The following is a 21,273-nucleotide window of genomic DNA, read 5'->3' on the forward strand; positions in this document are numbered from 1 at the left end:
AAAAAAAATTAACTATAGTAAAGTTTTTAAAAATTCTTAAAGATAAAAATTTTAAATTTATCCAATTTTTATAATTCATGGTCACGTGGTTTAAAATTTTTTCAAATTTTATCCTATATAATTAATGAATTTTTTAATTTTTTTTTTATTTTCAGTTAAAATATTTCTTCTGAGAAACGCGTTAAAAAAATAAATGAAACTGCAATTCATCATTTATGCAGCGAATGTTTACAATTATTATCCTCAAATGAAGTGGTCGAGCATTTAATAAATTTTATAGTTCAAATACAGTTATTTGCCCTTAATAAATTTTTCTTTTGCCAGCAACGACGACAACAGCAACAAAAGAAGTATAAATAAAGAAAGTTATTATGCACTGAGACAACAAAGCATGCACAAGAGGCAAACAAAACAAACAGACCTCGTTGTTATTTGATGCATTTTCTATTCAAGTATTCGTTCTCTCTCCCACAAAACGAAGGGACAAAATGGTTGGTCACCGAACAAACAAACAAACAAGACGCAAACACCGAACAATAACTAAACAATTTCAGTGATTTACTTTGTGGAGTCTTTCTTGCATGGCGGGCAAGCCAAGTGACTTGAAAGGAGCCTGAAAATAAATCAAAAATTTGCTGTGTTTGCTTGAGACGAGTGCATTATGCAGCTGGCTGCACCCAACTATGACACTCGGATTCTGAAGGCAGAATATATATTTATTTGTTTTGCATAAAACAAGTGTTCTGTTCAATGTTTGGTTCTCGGCGTTGTCATACTGCTGCGAAGAACAATGCTCGAGTAAAAACAATTAAAAATCCTTTTGAATCAATTGTTGTTTCGCGAAAGTAATTTCGTAAAGACAACAGAGTCCGAACAGATAGATTTTTTTTGTTATTTGATAACAAACAGTCTTGTAATTTTTTAAGCCACTGAGCAACAAAACGCATAAAAATAGAACAAAACAGCTAGTAATAATAATAGAAAACAAGAAAAACTTTTCTAATTATTGTTCTTTTATGCTTTGTTAAAAGTTATGGCATTATTTTTGGTTTTTAAAAATTTACGCTTTTAGGCGGATTTAATTCTGTCTTTAAAAAAATTTAACTTGTTATTTAAAATTTAATTAATTTTTGAATTTTTTTTTTTAATTTTACAGAATTTTCGTTATTAAAAAGAATTATATTTGATTTTAAAATATTTTAGTTTTTTTTAACAACACTGAATTTTTGTTAACTTTTTATGTTTGGTTCATATGTACTTATTAATGTCAACAACTATGTTATTTTTCCATATTCTATTCAGTTAGTTTACTTTCGAAGTAAATATTTTGTTCGAGGTTTTGTTTTAAAAACTAAATCAAGAGCTAAAAAACTGTGTCAAAGCAATTTTTGTCAAATCTTGCTCCAAATGGATAAAAAATGGATAAAAATTAGAAAAAAATTTTTTTCTTTCAGTTTTGTTTTAAAAACTAAATCAAGAGCAAAAAAACTGTGTAAAAAACTGTGTCAAAGCAATTTTTGTCAAAACTCCAAATGGATATCATTTTTATCATTTTTCATTTTATAACTTAAAATTGCCAAAAAATTGAAACTGAAAAAAAATTTTTTCTTTGACATAGTTTTGTTTTAAAAACTAAATCAAGAGCAAAAAAACTGTGTCAAAAACTGTGTCAAAGCAATTTTTGTCAAATCTTACTCCAAATGGATAAAAATTTATCAGAGGGCTCTAATTTATCATTTTTAAGCATTTTATAACTTAAAACTGCCAAAAAATTGAAACTGAAAAAAATTTTTTTCTTTGACACAGTTTTGTTTTAAAAACTAAATCAAGAGCAAAAAAACTGTGTCAAAAACTGTGTCAAAGCAATTTTTGTCAAATCTTACTCCAAATGGATAAAAATTTGTCAGGGGGCTCTAATTTATCATTTTTAATCATTTTATAACTCAAAACTGCCAAAAAATTGAAACTGAAAAAAATTTTTTTCTTTGACATAGTTTTGTTTTAAAAACTAAATCAAGAGCAAAAAAACTATGTCAAAAACTGTGTCAAAGCAATTTTTGTCAAATCTTACTCCAAATGGATAAAAATTTATCAGAGGGCTCTAATTTATCATTTTTAATCATTTTATAACTTAAAACTGCCAAAAAATTGAAACTGAAAAAAATTTTTTTCTTTGACATAGTTTTGTTTTAAAAACTAAATCAAGAGCAAAAAAACTATGTCAAAAACTGTGTCAAAGCAATTTTTGTCAAATCTTACTCCAAATGGATAAAAATTTATCAGGAGCAAAAAAACTATGTCAAATCAAACTGTTCCAAAAACAAATTTTCTCCATGAAACTGAACCTAACGCCAAAAAAAAAATTTTTTTATTTGTGTCATCGGTTCTGTGTACAGAGCAATTGCTCTAATTTATCATTTTTAAGCATTTTATAACTCAAAACTGCCAAAAATTTGAAACTGAAAAAATTTTTTTTCTTTGACACAGTTTTGTTTTAAAAACTAAATCAAGAGCAAAAAAACTGTGTCAAAAACTATGTCAAAAACTGTGTCAAAGCAATTTTTGTCAAATCTTGCTCCAAATGGATAAAAATTTGTCAAAGAGCTCTAATTTATCATTTTTAATCATTTTTTAACTCAAAACTGCCAAAAAATTGAATCTGAAAAAAATTTTTTCTTTGACATAGTTTTGTTTTAAAAACTAAATCAAGAGCAAAAAAACTATGTCAAAAACTGTGTCAAAGCAATTTTTGTCAAATCTTACTCCAAATGGATAAAAATTTATCAGAGGGCTCTAATTTATCATTTTTAATCATTTTATAACTTAAAACTGCCAAAAAATAACTCAAAACTGCCAAAATTTTGAAACTGAAAAAAAATTTTTTCTTTGACATAGTTTTGTTTTAAAAACTAAATCAAGAGCAAAAAAACTATGTCAAAAACTGTGTCAAAGCAATTTTTGTCAAATCTTACTCCAAATGGATAAAAATTTATCAGAGGGCTCTAATTTATCATTTTTAATCATTTTATAACTTAAAACTGCCAAAAAATTGAAACTGAAAAAAATTTTTTTCTTTGACATAGTTTTGTTTTAAAAACTAAATCAAGAGCAAAAAAACTATGTCAAAAACTGTGTCAAAGCAATTTTTGTCAAATCTTACTCCAAATGGATAAAAATTTGTCAGAGGGCTCTAATTTATCATTTTTAATCATTTTATAACTTAAAACTGCCAAAAAATTGAAACTAAAAAAAAAATTTTTTCTTTGACATAGTTTTGTTTTAAAAACTAAATCAAGAGCAAAAAAACTGTGTCAAAGCAATTTTTGTCAAATCTTGCTCCAAATGGTTTTGTTTTAAAAACTCTAATTTATCATTTTTAATCATTTTATAACTCAAAACTGCCAAAAAATTGAAACTGAAAAAAATTTTTTTCTTTGACATAGTTTTGTTTTAAAAACTAAATCAAAAAAACTGTGTCACTGTGTCAAAGCAATTTTTGTCAAATCTTGCTCCAAATGATAAAAATTTGTCAAAAACTGTGTCAAAGCAATTTTTGTCAAATCTTGCTCCAAATGGATAAAAATTTATCAGAGGGCTCTAATTTATCATTTTTAAGCATTTTATAACTCAAAACTGCCAAAAAGTTGAAACTGAAAAAAATTTTTTTCTTTGACACAGTTTTGTTTTAAAAACTAAATCAAGAGCAAAAAAACTGTGTCAAAAACTGTGTCAAAGCAATTTTTGTCAAATTTTGCTCCAAATGGATTGAAATTTGTCAGAGGGCTCTAATTTATCATTTTTAATCATTTTATAACTCAAAACTGCCAAAAAGTTGAAACTGAAAAAAATTTTACTTACGAGGTTCCTCTTTTTCGTCAAAGAAATGTTGGAAACTCGTTTGTGGACTCTTTTTAAAATCTAAGCTGCTTGTTAATGTTGAACTCGATTAAGACATGGTCTCGCGATCTTATTATTTTTATTCTTTATGGACCATCCTTTATGATCATTCAGTCTTATTAGTCAAAAGGTTTCTTTCTGGAATCAGCCCTCGTTTTCTAAGATTTTGTTGACTTATACCGATTAAATTTGTCTCAGGTTTGTACAGCTTTTTTTTCTCTCAGTCCAAGTTTGAAGACACAAATGTATATAAGAATTCCGATAAAATTTGCAATTTTTAACTTAGATGGTTTACTTAGCCTCTTAGATGGAAGCAGATGAAGCAATTGAGGATCGAAACACATCAATTTCAGGATCCCAAATCCTACAATATAAAAAATATTCAACTAATAGTAAATATGGCTTTTTACAGTTTCTCATGTTGAAAGCTCCTCTTTCGATTTTTTTTTCGTTGACGATGGAACCTATTGAAATAAAATAGTAGATTAAATAATGTTATATATGAACAAAAATTAAAAAGCTAAAAAATTTAGAAAATGAAAAATTTATTAATTTAAACATTTCTCATATGTTATGATGAGGAGTACCAAAATGTGAAAATACGCTTTAAAAACTTACCTGCCGCCTACTTTCAGCGAATCGTTGTCACATTACCTGAAAACGGCAAGAATGATGATAATGCCAACTTGTGTCTCGTGCGCTAACGTCCTCTAATTGTTTTGTTAGCTCATTCCCTCATCATCATCATAATCTCCATGTTTATAATTATTTATTATTATCATTGTCTCACATATGTGAAAAATGTATTTTTTTCTTTATTTTTTTGAATTACTATTATTATTGTTAATGTGTTTGTCACACATTTCATTTTTATGCAACTTGCAATATTTAGGTCAAGTGTAAAAAATTGGAGAAGAAAAGAAATCATTTTTTTTTAGTTTTTGTCTTAGAAAGAACTGAAAGTACAAATTATGGCAAAAAAGGTTTCATTTTCAAATAAAGACAAAAAAAAAGTTTAACAATGAGATCGCTAGCATGTGTTTTTTCTCGTGTTATTATGATTGCGCAAAGTTGCTCCATACAAGGCTCACATGAAAAATGACATAAAACCGTATCGTTTTTATGATTTTCAGCTGCGTCGTATGTAGGTGCGACATAATGGGCGAGCATCTTGGTTGATAACGAGAAAAAAGAGGCGAATAAATTTTGATATGAAAAGTTTTATTCATTCACATTCACGTAGATGGAGTTTTTTTTCTTGTATTAGAAATAGCCAAAGAAATAAAAAGCATAAAAAGTGCATTTTTCAAAAGAAAAAGTCATAAGTGAGACATTTTTATGCAATTTTCTTCGAGATTTTTTTTATAATTATTTGAACATTAAAACTGAAGAAAAACGAGTTTGACCTGCTAAAAGATTTATGAAATTGAGTCGTAAAAAGTGATTTTTACTCAATTAATTTTTTTTTTCTATTTTCTTATTGAATAATTCATCTTTTAAGAAAAATCACGTGTTTTATTGAAACAAACCCAATTTATCCCTTTGCTCTACTTTTTCTTATTTTTTTTGTAGCTTTGTGTGGTTTATTTTAAATTATTAAAAAAAACTCCTAATAATAAGAACAACAACAACAACTATAATAAGAAAGCACATCAAAAAAAGTTCAAGAAGACCGGAGGAAATTTTCTTGTTAAAAACTTGAAGCAAAAAAAAAATTATAACAAGACGAAAAACAATTCATGAATACCAACTATTTTTTATAACAACCGCCTTGCTAGTTTTCTTTCAATTTTGCAACACATCGTAAAAAATACAACAAGAAAAACTACACTCGAGAGTGCATAGAGAAAAAAAGAAACTTCTTACCCACTTCGTTTGAACAACATCTACTTCACAACACCTTCACTGACTCTTGTGTGTTTGCTTTTCTTCTCTCGCTTCTATGCGGCGTGCCTCTTACGTTAATTGAGTTTGTGTTGTAAATAACTGAGGTTTTTTCCTTTGGTTGGCGAAAGAAAAAAACTATGTGTGAACGAGAGCTCTTGACGTTTTGTAAGGAGAAAAATGTTAATTTTGTGATTTACAGAGCATAAATTTCATTTTTGTAATTTTCTTTAAAAAAAAATAATTATTTGATTAATTGACTGACCTTTTTAATAATAACAGATTATATTGAAAATTTTTTTCTAATTATTTATCTAATTAAAAATTCAATTTTAATTAATTTTTCACATTTTTGTACTCCTCAATAATATTTTAGAAAAAAATGAAAAAGATTTTATTAAAAAAAAATTAAATTATAGAAAATACTTTTAATTTAATACAAAAATAAAAATATCTGTTCGTCAAAAATTTTTAAAATCAATATTTTGGCAAAAAATTTCACAATTTCGTACTCCTCATCGATATTTGTTGAACTAAAGAATATTTTTCATCAATTAATTACAAAATTTTATGACATTTTATTAACAATTGAACAAAAAATTGTCAAAAATGTTTGAAATTATTTGTTCAATCACTTTTTTTGTTACAAATTAACTTCATGCTCTTAATTGTCCTTCAATAGACAAAAAAAACATGAATTTATTCGTAATTCTTTAAAAAAAAATTATTACAAAAAAAGTGAATAACCTCATAATTAAAGCATCAGACATCATTTAACTTTTTAACTTCTATTGAATCTGAAATCCCTTTTTACAGCTCTCAACTTTTACTACATTTAATTAAGAGTTTCACATCAAAAGTTTATTTCACAAAAAAATAAATAAAAATTAAATTTAGTTATAAATAAAATTATTTAACTCACCGCAACACAAAACTATAAAAGTCCTCAGGCTGCTTACTTTTCTCATTACCTCTCATCTTTTTACTGCTATTTATGATTTATTTAGCGACAACAACGCGTGTTGACATTTTTACAACAAACATTATTTTATTTAATCAACAGCTGCCTTTGTAGCTGTGAAACCTAACAAGCCGCATCAACATTGAATTAACTTCAACTTGTCTTGAAATAATTTTTCTCGTACTCGTAGCATCAACGAAGAAATTAAAATCAATGAACCGCAAATGAGAGTCCTATCAAATGATACAAAATGATACGAAAAACATGAAAAGTTAAATTGATGTAAAATTTGATCGACAGACAGCTTGTGAACGGACATCAGAAGAAGAACAAGATAAGCAACACGAACGTTTTCTCGACATTTAATGAGAATTAAAGTTTCTGCTGTGGCTTCGTAAAATGTCATTCACTGCCTTTTGTTGCTGCCTGTGAATTGGGTTAGAAATTAACAATGAAAAAGCATTAAAAAGGGGCACACACTTGATCAAAAATTCCGTTTGACTTTTTTAAATAGCATTAACTGAACAGGACTGAATGAAAAATTTACATGTGTGGCACGTGTTTTGGACCCAATTTTTATGGAAAACACCTTTCTTGCGAAATATAAAAGAAATTAGAAAATTATCGCCAAAAAGTTGTGAAGAAGAGCGCATTTTGATTTTTAAACCACGTGACCCATTGCACATTTCAAAATATTTGCCCAATGCAAATTTTTAATTTTATTCCAAGTAAGTATTTGATGTTTTGTCCCAATGCACATTTTAATTTTTCGGAAAAATTTTTTTTAAATTTCAACCACGTGACTATTGTTAGCATCTAATTATCCCACAGAACATTTTTAAAAAATTTTTACCCAATGCACATTTTAAAATTTTTAATAATTTTTTTAAAAAATTTAACCACGTGATCATTTTGAACAATTAAAATTTTTATTTTTTCACCCAATGCAAATTTTAATATTGTAAAAATTTAGCCCAATGCACATTTTGATATTGAAAACAAAAAATATTTGTATATTTTATAAAGAAAAAGATTTTAAATAGTCACGTGGTTAAAAATTTGTTTTTAAATAAAAATTTAAACTGAACCCAGTTGGCAATTTAAATTTTTATCTCAAAACTAATTTTAATAATTTTAACCACGTGACTCATTATTTTCAAATTTTCTTTAAAATGTACAAAATTTTCACCTTAAAATCCATTTTTTTTTTTCAAAATGCATTTAAAAACGAACGAAAAATACCTTTTACTCATATGTCGTAAATTTAAAGAGAATTGGAAGTAAATAATTCCTTTTGATCCCTTTTCTGTTGTTGTTTTAAGTTTTAATGTTCAATAAATAGTTTCACAGTCGCAAAAGGCAAAAACAAAGAATTTTCTGATTTTTATCATTTATTTATTTTTAGCGTTTCGTGTCTCGTCTCGATTCGACTCGACGGAACAGAAGCATTTTTAAGGTTCATTGCATCTCATGTCTAATTCTGTCTCGTTCAAAAATAAATGTTTAAAGTTCAAACAAACATCAATTTGTTTCTTTTCTGTCATTTGCATTTTACACGAGCCGAATTTGTTCTCGAGATGAACACAAAAGTTTGTTAACAATGATCAGCAACACTTTAACAAGCAATAATTTGGAAAATGTTCCCGATGAATGTTCGAGAGAGAGACGAACAAGGAGGAAGTGTTAAAATAATCAAATATCGTTTAATACATATTTTACGGCTTTCTATAACAAGTTTTGATGCAACACTATTATAAGATGATCCGGTTCATGTTGAACATATTTTTAGACGTTGGCATGAGATTCGGATATACAAATTTTGTGTCGAATTTGGGTCACAAATACGATCAATGGATTATTTAAGAGTGTTTGGGAGGAACATTTGAAGCGAGTTGAGGAAAAAAATTCTATCTTGCTTGAATTTTTCTCATTTGTCCTAAAAGATAGAGCCTTCAGGGTATATTTTTCTGAAAGAGCATAAAAATTGCAAGAAAGTAGCTTCATTCATTTTAATTTTGGGTTTTCGTGAAAGAATTTAGTCAACCTGAACCTCTTTTCCTGAATTAAAATTCAATGAAAAAATTTTTTCTCCTTGATATTGACTAAATTTCTTCATGACAACCCAAAATTCAAAAGTCTACCGATACTTTCTTGCATTTTTTATGCTCTTTCAGAAAAATATACCCTGAAAGCTCTAACTTTTAAGACAAGTGAGAAAAAATTGAAGGTCATTTCAAGGTCAATCATTTAACTTTTCTTCTTAATTTTTTTAAAATTATTTTTTTAGTATGAAAACCCAAAAGGCATAATTTGGAAAATTTTCTCTACCAAAGAAAAAATTTCTACTGAAAATACTTATTTAGATTCAATTTTATCAAGAATTGAAATGCCAAACAAAATTTTGTTACCAAAGCAAAATTCTTCAAAATTCATTAAATGTTACAATTTTCATTCATTAAAAACTGAAAAGCTCAAAATCGGATCAAAATTCAAAATATCATTCGATTATCAGCTTTTCATGGTATTTTGTTGTAATTAATTCCTAAATTCTTTTTCACAAAGCGATTCTACCAAATTGACTATTAAAATTTTCAATGTTAACGAATTTTGTTATTTACGATTTTATGCTATTTTTGAGTTTTTCTGCTTAAAAATTTATTTCTACATTTCCAAATAATCCAAACCAAGCAAAATTTCTTCAATATTGGCACAATTACGCAACACATGCGAAACTAATAACGAAAATTTTCGAAGAAAAAGTTGGAATTTGATGATAGAACACGTTTCCAATATACGATGCCGCTGGCGTTAAAGAAGTGTTGATATCGCTTCAGGCTTTGTCAAATGTTTATCCTTCCTCTTGTGTGTCTCGTCGTTATTCGAAAGAGCAGCAAAAGACACAACTTGGTCGTCTAAACTTTCCTCCAGATAACAAGTTGCAATATATTTTGTAATTGAGGAATTTATTTTACTCCAAAAATTGGTTCAATGCTGCCTCGCCTTGCAACAATTGAAAATTTTATTATGATGATCATCGGCATGCATAAAATTTTGTAATTTAATCCAATCCATTGAAGATATCGCCTCTTCTCTCTCAATTTGTTTTATTACAAAATGCATGCATGTAGCCCGGAAATTGAGTTTGCATTTTGTTCGGGAAAACTTCTCTGTTCTTTTCGGTTCTGTGGCTTTCGTAAAGAGGTCTTTTTGTGCATAATCGATCCCGAAAAGCAAACTTTTAATTGGACTTTTCTCCTTAATTCTATTCAAAAGTTTAATTCTGAAGAAATTTCCTTGAAATAGTGAATGGGAAAAAAAATAAAAAAAAATTATAAGAAATTCAATAATAAAGCAGAAAATTAGCCATCATTAATTTCAAGTTTTTTTTCTTCTTCTTTTCATTAAACCACTGAACAAGAAATAGCCGTAGGTCATTTTAAAACCATCTCTGCTTTATCTCATTAATTTTTTTTGCTCTTTTATATTTTTATTTAACTTGTTGTTCTCATCATTTATTAGATTTTTCTCTATAGAATTTTAAAAAAAAATTTTTTTTCATTGAAAATAATTTTTTTATTTTTTTTTAAATAACTTTCATTCAAATAAATATAAAAAAATTTAGGTAAATTATGAAAAAAAATTATTATTAATCATAAAAAAAAATATAATTATAATTTTTTTTATATTAAAAATATTTTTTTTTTAAATATTTCATTCAAATTAAAAAAAAAATTAAATTATAAAAAAAATTATTAAATTAAAAAAATAATTAAAAAAAATTAATTATAATTTTTTTATATTAAAAATATTTTTTTAAAAGATATTTGATTCAAATAAATAAAAAAAAATTTAAATTATGAAAAAAAATTAATTGATGATTTTTCATTTTTATATTTTTTTTTTATTTAAAGTAATTCTTTATAATTTTTTTCAAATAAAAAAAAATAAATATTTTTTTCGATTTAAATAAAAAATTAGAATAAAAATTTATGGTAGACAAAAATGAATAAGAGATTTTTAAGTCAACATATCCCTTTTGAAACATCTGACGCGGAAGTAGCTAAAAATTTTCATTGTTGTTCATTTTTTTTTGTGTTTTTCAAATTAAATAATACATTCGCTACTACAAAAAATAATTTTTAAGGAATTAACATCTGTAGCAGTAATTTTTTCCTTTGAAAAAAATATAGGGAAAAAATTTTCAAAATCCCATAAAAATGACGAGAACAAAAAAAAATGCACCGCACCACAATTTCATGGGATTCTCTCCCTTTCCTTGTTAATATATTTTTTTTTGTTTGCATTCACGAGCGTCGTTATTATTATTTTATTATCGTTTTGAATGAGAATTTCTTGCGAAAAAAGATCTTGTACAAAAGACAAGAAGAAACAGGAAAAAATGATAATAATACGGAGGAAAGAAGAGCTTAAGGATTACAAGAGTGCCTTCTTCTTCTTATTTTTTTCTTCATTTTTTTTTTTGAAAAGCTTTAAAAAGAAAAGTTGCATTGTTAGGCGGGTTAAGTTAAAAAAAAGTGCATTCCGTTTCGTAATAATATAAAATAATAATGGGAATATTTAGTAGAGTGAAGGAGGAGCGAAATAATAATATAAATTCTTGTACAACCAATTTTGTTTCGTTTTTCTTGTAAAGCGAGTTTTTAATAGCTCGGAGGAATTTGATTTAACTGAAAACTATAGACAACGATTGTTTATTGAAATAAATCGAAACAGCGTATTTTATTATTAAATATTTTTTTTTCTTTTCGATTTATTATTAAATTGAATAGTTTTAGTTTGGAAGAAATATTTTTTTTAATATGAAAAATTAAATTAAAATTTTTGTTCAAAGAAATTCTTTGAGATCTTAAAGATTTTATTAAAATTCATAAAATTTAAGTTTATTAAAAAATATTATTTTTTTGTTTAATTTAATAATTTTTTGATTAATTCAAATTAAATAAATTTTTAATTAAAAAAATAAAATTAATAAAAAATATATTAAAAAAATTAATTAATTTAAAATAAATGTTAATTAATTTATTTATTTTTTACTAATTAAAATAAATTAAAAAAATTAATAAATTTTTATTTAATTTAATAAATTATTTTTTTTATTTTTAACTAATTGATTAAATATTTTTTTATTAATTAAATTAAAAAAAAATATTTTTTTATTAATTAAATTTAAAAAAAAAATAATTTTTTATTAATTAAATTTAATTTATTTTTTATTAATAAAATTTATTAATTTAATTTATTTTATTAAACAAAAATTAATTAAAATTATTTATATTTAATAATTAAAAATTTTCACACTGAGGAATACAAAAATGTGAAAAATTTTTTTTAGTTTTTTTAATAAAATATTTTTTTTTTTTTTTTTCAATAATGAACGACCTTGACTATGTCAAAACAAAAAATATGCTTTTTATCTCCAATCTATAATAATTTTACACTTTGAACCGAAACCACACTAAACACTGCCCGCATAAACTTTTCACTAAATCAAAAAGAAATTTCCATAACGCACATCACTTTGTTCTGTTGGCGATATTTTTCCGACGATAAGCTAAAAACGATGATGATCCATCAAAAAAACATTTTATTCTTTAATAAAAATTCACATTTTAGCCACTTTTTGTGTCAGACTTTTTTTTTTGTTCCGAGTGATTTTAAGCGAGTTGCATTTTGGGAAAATTTTCGCAGGAAAAAAGGTTTTTTTTTTCAAACAAACACATTTCACAATTGCCGCTACTTCTTTGCAGCTATTTGGTATGCATGATGATAAAATCAAAAACACGTTTAGGTGGCTCATCTCCATCATTTTCAATGGAAGTACCTACCGCATTTCTATGAGCAGCAGAAAAAATGTTTGAATAACGCTTTGAATCATCCGTAATCTAGATTATTTGAACTTGAGAAAGCATTTCGGGGTGTGAGCGAACGAGAAAGAAGGAAAAATGTGGGTTCCATAGATCGGAATTGGATTATTTGGAAGGAGAATAGTAGTTGAATACACTAAAAAATGGAATAAATAAAAAAAAATAGAGAAGATCAAATATTTGTGAGGTTGTTTGTGTGTCTGTGTGCGAAAAAGAACGATGTGAAATAAAAATCTGTTTTCTTTCTGATTTTTTTTTTATTTATAATTCAAATGTTGTTCCCATCAATATCGGTTTGATCTTTTTTTGCTCGATTTTTTCTGCTGAGTATGAATAAAAAACCACTTTTTAAAAAAATTAAGCGAGAAATTGCGGGAAATTAAAAAAAAATTAATTTATTTTTTTTTTTAATTATTTTAATAAAAAATGTGTTAAAAAATTAAATTTCTATGAAATAATTTATAAAAAAAAATAAAAAATTAAAAATTTAAAAATATTTAAAATAAAAAATCGAAAAAAATAAAAAAAAATTAAATTACTTTTTTTAATTAATTTAATAAATAAATTTTGATTAATTAAACAAATATTTAAATTTTAATTTAATTTTATTATTTATTTTTTTTAATGCAAAAAATTTAAAATTTTTATGATATTTTAATTAAAAAATATATTAAAATTTTTAAAATAAAAAAAAATTAAATATGTTTAAAATTAATTTTAAAAAATTTTTTTTTTTTTTAAATTTTTTGAATTATTTAAATTATTTAATTTATTTAATTTTTAATTTTACAAAAATAAAATTTTTATGAATTGTAAAATAATTTTTTTTAAATAAAATATTTAATAAAAAAAATAAAAAAATTATTTTAAAATATTTAAATAAAATATAAAAATGTAAAAATTTTAAAATAATTTGTTTTAATAATTTAATAAATAAATTTTGATTAATAAGAAAAATATTTAAATTTTAAATTTATTTTATTTATTTTTTTTCATATATACAAAAATTTTAAAATTAAAATGAAAAAAAAATTAATTTTTTTTTAATATTAAAGAATAATAATATTTAAATTTATTTTTTTTAGATAAAAACCAAATTAATATTTTTTTGATACAAATTTCAAATTTTTTATAAAATTTAAATTTTTTTTATTAAAAAATCAATTTAAAATTTTAATTATTTAAATATTTTATTTTTATTTAAATTTCCCGCCTTTTTCCCTTTTGCTTGAAAATTTCGCAAAATCATTGAATTGCTATCTGTCTAAAAAGCAATCGATCTATTTAACGATGGTCTCCATTCATCGCAAGTCAAAAAGTGCACAAAAGAATCGAAAAAAGGTAAATTTAATTTCGTTTCGTATCATTTCCATCATAATCCGGTGGCTTCGCTGCCCCAACTACGCCAAGCAAGTAATTCAATTTGTGCTCTAATTGATTCATTCTCGTGCCCGCGTGCGAATTTAGGATCGTTCGCATATTCAAAAGTGTTCTTTTGCGTGCCGATTGTATCGTCCATTCAATATTCCTCAATTTATTGTCCAAAATCTGCTCAAACTGAAAGAGCTTTTGATCCGTTTTCTGTTCGACGATATTCAGTGTGTCCAAAGTGTTGATCAAAGCATTTGTTAGTTCTTGATTTTTTTGTTCAAGTTCGCGAATTTTTTCTTGTAAATCTTGAATTTCATCTTCTGGCGTTCGATACTTGAATTCTGGGTTATTTTTCAAAAGTTTTGTTGCTGCTTCAACTTTTTTTTGAGCTTCCAACGCTTCCAATTGTTTGTAGAAAATTGTCTCATTTTTGTACGCCTCATCGTTCAGACACAAAAATCCCTCCCGAAAAACCACAGAATAATTTCGAGGAAGCGAAAATTGCTTGAAAGAGAATTTACTGACTTCAACATTGCGATTTGTGAAAATTTTGAGGATTTTTTTCATGCGATTGCACTCGATGTTGGTATCTTGAAGCCAAATTTCGTTCAACGTTCCATTCGAAAATTTGACAATTTGCTCTGCTTTGAGATCCAACAGCGGATTACTGTAAATTGAGAATTTTTTCAAATTTTTCGCGTATTTGAAAAGTTCCTCAGGCACTGAAGTCAATTGATTTCCCGCCAAACTCAAAAACTCCAAATTTGGCGTATCGAGAAAGAGTTCTGCGGAAATTGAACGAATTTTGTTTTCATGCAAAATTAAATGCTTCAAATTTTTACAGTCGCGGAAGCAATTTTCGGCGATTTTTTCGACAGATTGACGATGAGCTTGGATCCGTTCCAGCTGAGGAAAAACGTGACAACTATCCTGAAGATTCAGGATCGGAACAGAGCTTCGAAGGAACCATAAAGCTTCAATTTTTTCCGGGAAAGCAGCTACGGGATAAAAACGATCTTCAAAAACTTTGAAACGAACATTTACGAGAGTACAACTCGTTTTTCCGAAATTTTTGTCACAATTGAATTTTGGTAAATTTTCCAATTGTGAACTGAAGGTTTGGTCGAAGAAAATTAAAGTTACGAAAAATATTAAAAACATTGTGAACACTTGACGAACTTAAAGAAACTAAAAAAAAAATCTGTCTATTTTTTTTCTTCTTCTTTTCAACGATTGATTACACAATTCATGGACGTATAAACTATCTTCGTACAGGAAATAAAAGAAGAAATAGAAAATCAAGACAAAAACCAGACAAGACGGAAAACAATCAATTTAGATTTCGGAATTGTCTTGATAAGCGAGACGAGTTAAGAAACTACTAATAAAAAGTGTGGAAATTGATCGAACTCTTCTTGCATGAAAAATAGAAGAATTTGAATAGAGACAAGAATTTTATTGAAAGTTATCAAATTCTAAAAATGAAGGAATAACAACGGCGCATTTTGAATAATAATATTAAAAAATTAAAAAAAAAAAAATATTTTAAAAAAATATTTTTAAAGTTTTTGATGAAATTTAATAATAAAATTTAAAACTTAAAAAATTTTAAAAATTTAAAAAAAATTTTTTTTAAATTTTAAATTTTTTTTAAAATTTTTTATTTTTATTTAAAAAATATTTCGATAATATTAAATATTATTTAATTAAAATAAAATAAAAATTAAAAAAGAAATAATTTTTTTTTAATTAAAAACAAAATTAAAATTTCAAATTTTGAGTGAAAATTTTTTTAAAAGAAAACAAAATCAATTAAATTCTTTAGTTAAAAAAAAATGAAAAATATTAGAAACATTTTAAAAAAGTTTTCTAACCTTAAACAAAATTCTAACCTAAGAGCGAAAAAAATATGTAAACTACTGTCTTTCCTCAAAAAAAAACATGATCTATACTGTTTTTCGTCGAAAATAAAGAACATGATCGTAAATTTGATCATTAGATTGTTCGTTTAATTCAGAGGAAGACAGTAAATGGCACATTTTTTTTTGTTAAAATTTTTTTTCAATAATGTTAAATTTCGGAAATTTTTGAATTTTTTCACTAAATTTTCATCTTAAAATTTTTTTATTTATTTATTTTTTTTTTTGTAATTTTAAAGATCCAAATGTAAAATTAATTTTAGGATTGAAAAATATTTTTAAACTCTTAACTACAAAAAAAATTATTATTAAAAATATTTTAATTTTATTATTCAAAAATTATTATTTATTAAAAAAAATTAAATTAAATTAATTTATAAAATTGATAAATTTATTTAATTATTTTTATTAATTTTTATTTAATTTTTTTATTAAAGCTTTTGGATTGAAAAATCAGACTGACAATTCAACGAACGAAAAACCAAACAAAAATGTCTTCGATATTTGCTTCCATTCATCCAATAACAGGATAAGAATGGAAACAAAAGAAAAGAGTTTTAATTAAATTAGTTCGTCTTCTTCATTTCGTCGTCTTTAATTCTTGTTTTTTTTTTCAATGACTAAGTTTAAAGTAGTTATCGAGACTCAATTGTGTTATCTTCTATTTTTATCTTTATTTCGCGAAAAACTTTTTCTAAAATGAAAAAAAATTCTTCTTTATTGTCATTCGTTAAAAATAATTTTTATTAGATTTTTTAAGGCCAAACTACACTTTCGATCCATGGCACAAACTCAAAAACTCTCGCATAAACAGCGGGTTGTCCTTGAAGTCCGCATCCCTTTCCGAAACTCGTAATTCCAACAATTTGGTACATGCAGTAAAGATCCGGATGGAAAACTTGCAAAGGACCTCCAGAATCGCCTTCGCACGTGTCTTTGTTGTCGTCATGAGATCCCGCGCAAAGTTGTTGATTTTCCATAATGCCGTTCGGGAGTTTGCGATTTGTGCCGTAACTTTCAGCGCATTCGTCGTGCGGGAAAAAGTCAAGAGTTACTTTCAAAAGTTGCTCCGAAAGATCATCGGTCCATCCAATGCGACCCCAACCGGATGCGATTGCCTCTGAAAAGTAATTTTAAAAAATTCAGTGAATTAGAAAATAAAAATTATTTAATTATGAATTTATAATTAAATTAATTAAAAATTAAATTAATTAATTAAAATAAAATAAAATTTAAAAATGAATTAAAATAATTTTAAATTAATTTTTAATTAAATAAATAATTTTAAAAAATTAATTAATAAAAAAATAATTAAAATAAATTAAAAAAAAATAAAAAAAATAATTTTTTAATTTTAATTAAAAATTAAATCAAATTAAAATAATTTTTAATTATAAAAAAAATAATTAATAAAATAAAAATTTAATCAATTATTAATTTTAATTTTTTTTAATATTTTAATTTTAATAAAAATTTAAATTAAATTAATTAATAAAATTTAATTAAATTATTAAATTAATTAATTATTTTAATTTAATTTAAATTTAATTAAAAAAAAAATTTTTTCTAAAATTTCTTTAAAAATTTTCAAACTCACTTCTTTCCTTGATCTCCCTTTTATCAGGCAAACACAAAGGACGAACATAAGGACTTAACTTCGCATTTCTATCCAATTTAAACAGCGCAATGTCATTATATTGCGAACTACTTTTATAAGCGGGATGCGGAATGACCTGAATTATGTTAAAATCTTCAACGCGAGCATCATCGTCAGTACGATATTTGTCAAATTCCCCTAAACGCACGTACGCTGCAGGTCCCGCACGCCCCGAAGCACAATGTCCCGCCGAAAGAACGAAATTTTCCGAAATTAAAGATCCGCCGCATAAATATTCGATCGCATCGGGTTCGCCATATCCAATCAAAGCCTGAAAAATTTTTTTTAGGAAAATTTTTTACTAAAAAATTAAAAAAATTACCATATGAGGAAATTCTCTCGGCTTGGCAGCTTCACCTCCAACAATCAACGCCACAGTTTTATGACCACAGCGATCAACTTTACGCTTATTGACGTCACCGCCATCGACCAAAGCACCAAATTTCACGTATTCATAAACGTATTCTTGATATCTGGCACAATCTAAAAAAAATTTAAAAAAAAAATTTAAAAAAAAAAAATAAAAAAAAATTCTAAAATAAATAAAAAAAAAATAAAAATTAAAAAAAATTTAAAAAAAAATTTAAAAAAAATTTAAAAAAAAATTTAAAAAAAAAAATTAAAAAAAAATTAAAAAAAAAATTAAAAAAAAATAAAAAAAAAAATTCTAAAAAACTCACTTTGAGCACTTTTAGTCGTGTAAGTCCTGTTCGCTGTGGGAACTTTTGTCGTCGTAGGTCTCTGCGTAGTTGTCGTCGTCGTTGTTGTTGTTGTCGTCACTGGAATTGGAGCAGCTCCCGGACAACAAACGATTTGCGTGAAACCAGCCCATCCACAAAGTGTCGGTTGAATTCCTCGATTTCGATAATCTTGCAAGACTTTTGGGCAATTTGCGACAGCTTTACAGGTTCCAGCTTGTCGATTATACTGCACGATACAACGGTCACCTTAAAAATAATTGGGAAAGAACCGGTAAGTTTATCAACTTTTTTTTTGTAATTTTGAGTCACAGACCTATGCCTTGACCTTGTACTCCAAAAATCGCTGATAATAAAATCACAGAGACGAGGATTGTCATTTTTTTTGTTGTTTTGTTTTTTTTTTTCACTAAAATTCGTTGAATAAATATTGTGAACTATTTTAATGATAAGTCAACATTGACATAGATTTATTAAATGTGTCAATATTTTTTTTTCCTCTTTTTTAATTAAATTTAAAGTTGACACAAAAAAATTATTCTTCGAAACGAACAAAACGACGATCAATCTGGGACTGTTCTTTTTGTTTAAAAAATTGTTTTTATTTACTTCTGTGATTTTTTTTCTTTGTATTGAGCAAAAACACTCAAAGTTGCGACACGTAAAGTACAAGAAGCAGAAGAAGAAGTCCAGATGAGACATTTGTGAGTGTCTGTGTGAATAAGTGATAATCGAGACAGTTACAGGTCAAGTGCCCCGAGGCATGGAAAGAGGTAAGTTTTGAACTTTATAGAGATATTTTTTTGATTTTTAAGTATTTTTAATTTCAAACTTTATTTTTTTTTTATTTTTCAAAGTTTATTTTAATTTTTTTATATGCAAAAAAAAATATTTGAAAAATATTAAAATTTAATTTAATAAAATTTAATTTAATAAAATTAAATAAAAATTAGTTTAAAAAATTATATAAATTTAATTTTAAATTAATTTAAAAAATTAAAAATTATTATTGAATTAATTAATTAATTTTTTTCATATAAATTAAAATATTTTTAAATTATGAAAAAATATAATTCAATTTTTTTTTAAATATTTCAATTTAAATCAAATTAAAATAATTTTTTTAAATTATTTATTAAAATATTTAATGTTAAAAAAAATAAAATTACGAAAAATTTCCTTTGGATGTCTTAAGCTTTGAAAATTGAAAAATTAAAAATACGTAATTTTTATTTTGAAAGCCCATTTGATAATTTTTAAGCTTGAAATTGATCAAAAGTTATGAAAAATGCCTTTGGATGTCTTTTGGATGGTTCTTAAGCTTGAAAATTGAAAAATAAAAATTACGTAAAAATTACGTAAAAAATACGTAATTTTTATTTTGAAAGCCCATTTGATGGTTTTCAAGCTTGAAATTGATCAAAAATTAAATAATTCTGATAAATTATTTTAAAATGCTCAAAAATGAAAATTAATCAAATATCGATATAAAAATTTATCTCACGAAGCCTTAAATTAAGCTACTTTCAACTCTTCGAGCAGTATTAATCTTCTGTGTAAATTTTTAATATTTTTTTTAATGAAGAGACACCTTTCGTATACTACACACTTGTATCTCTGCATTGGTGTTAATTTAAAACAAAAACCAGAATCTGGTTTGGTTTGGTGACGTAATTGATGAATGGATGTTATTTATTTATTCATATTCTGTGTTTATTTGCTTGTTGCTCATTTATTTGTTTCAATTAAAAAAATCTGTTTTTATTTAATTTCATAAAAGGAGAGCTTCTCATTAGTACCTCATTTGACCATTCAAACTATTTAAATTTAATGAATCGTGTTTTTGTTTGAAAATGCATTTTTCCCCTTAATTATGACAACTTTTATCACTCGTCCTACTGAACTTGGCCTGCATTTTCACACAAACACGGAATCGAGTGTTTCTTTAACGACTGGAAGTCGACAGTTTTGTGCGCATGCGCGGTACGGGCTTTGCATTGAACACTAACCTTCTTTGATAGTTCGTGTATTTCTTTGGGTAAGGGCAAATAAGAGGGAATATGAGCCGGTGATAATTTGATGAACAGTTTAAATTGAGGAGAAAGAGATCTTTCCGTAAGTTGATGATTTTCTGCGAAATAGAGATCTTTGATGTTAATTTACTTGTTAAAATATGCTGAAGTTAATGGGTTAGGAATTTAAAATGTTTTCTATAGAAATAACTTTAAAAGCAACAATTAGACAAAATTTATTGAAGAGTCTTTAAAATGATGACTTTGCTCAACATATTGCTGATGGACATCAATTTCAATACGGAATTCAAAAAATAGCACTTTCAACATGTTCGACCTCATTCATACGTTTTGCCTTATAGAACGAAATCTAGATCAAATAATATTGATACAACGTCATAACATTTGAGATCTAAAAAAACACACAGAGCAAAAAATGCTCATCATCGTGCTTGGTTGGCTGCTGATGCCACATTCTGATACAATCAATCGACCATATTTTCAAATTTTCTTCTTCTCCATTCTTTTGGCTTACATTGCTTTTGGCCATTTTAAAATCCATACAAATGTAGCTAAATTGGAGTAACATTGAAATCATTTTCTCCACGTCTCTTTCTCTCTCGTTCTGTCTCTTCCCCAAAGTTTTTTTTCGTCTGTATTTTCCTCGTGTTATTTCTTGTGATGTTGCTGCTGCTTGCAAAATATTGAAATTGTTTTCAAAGAAAATAGAAATCGAACAAAATGTGAAAACAGACAAGTGAAAGACATGTGAGATACAGAACAAAATAGCAAAATTTAATAAATATATACACAGCATTTAGAGAGATAGAATGAGTTAGAAAAAGCATCGGTAGATGAAATACTTTTGGTTACCCCAAATGAAATACATTTCTTTGGAATTTTGCGTTTTCAACAATTCTCTTTCTCTTCGTCGATTGTCGAGAAAATTTACCTTTAAGCATCTTTTGTGATGATGATCGATTCATCAC

The 21,273-nt window shown here is 25.5% G+C and overlaps 2 protein-coding genes across 2 annotated transcripts in view; both read right to left on the reverse strand.

The window, feature by feature from the left end:
- Positions 1-21,273, reverse strand: part of LOC134830376 (myotubularin-related protein 6) — a 147,616-nt gene that overhangs the window by 61,394 nt on the left and 64,949 nt on the right. The window lies entirely within an intron of this gene.
- On the reverse strand, positions 16,441-18,835 carry LOC134830424 (serine protease snake-like). The gene is made up of 5 exons (XM_063843905.1): positions 18,589-18,835; positions 18,255-18,521; positions 17,897-18,057; positions 17,515-17,845; positions 16,441-17,037 (listed from the first exon to the last, which is right to left on the reverse strand). Exons 1-5 carry the CDS (start codon positions 18,650-18,652, stop codon positions 16,673-16,675), a joined length of 1,188 nt encoding a protein of 395 aa, XP_063699975.1. The 5' UTR covers positions 18,653-18,835; the 3' UTR covers positions 16,441-16,672.

This window comes from Culicoides brevitarsis, chromosome 2 (genome assembly GCF_036172545.1).
Source record: "Culicoides brevitarsis isolate CSIRO-B50_1 chromosome 2, AGI_CSIRO_Cbre_v1, whole genome shotgun sequence".
Taxonomy (NCBI): Eukaryota; Metazoa; Arthropoda; class Insecta; order Diptera; family Ceratopogonidae; genus Culicoides; species Culicoides brevitarsis.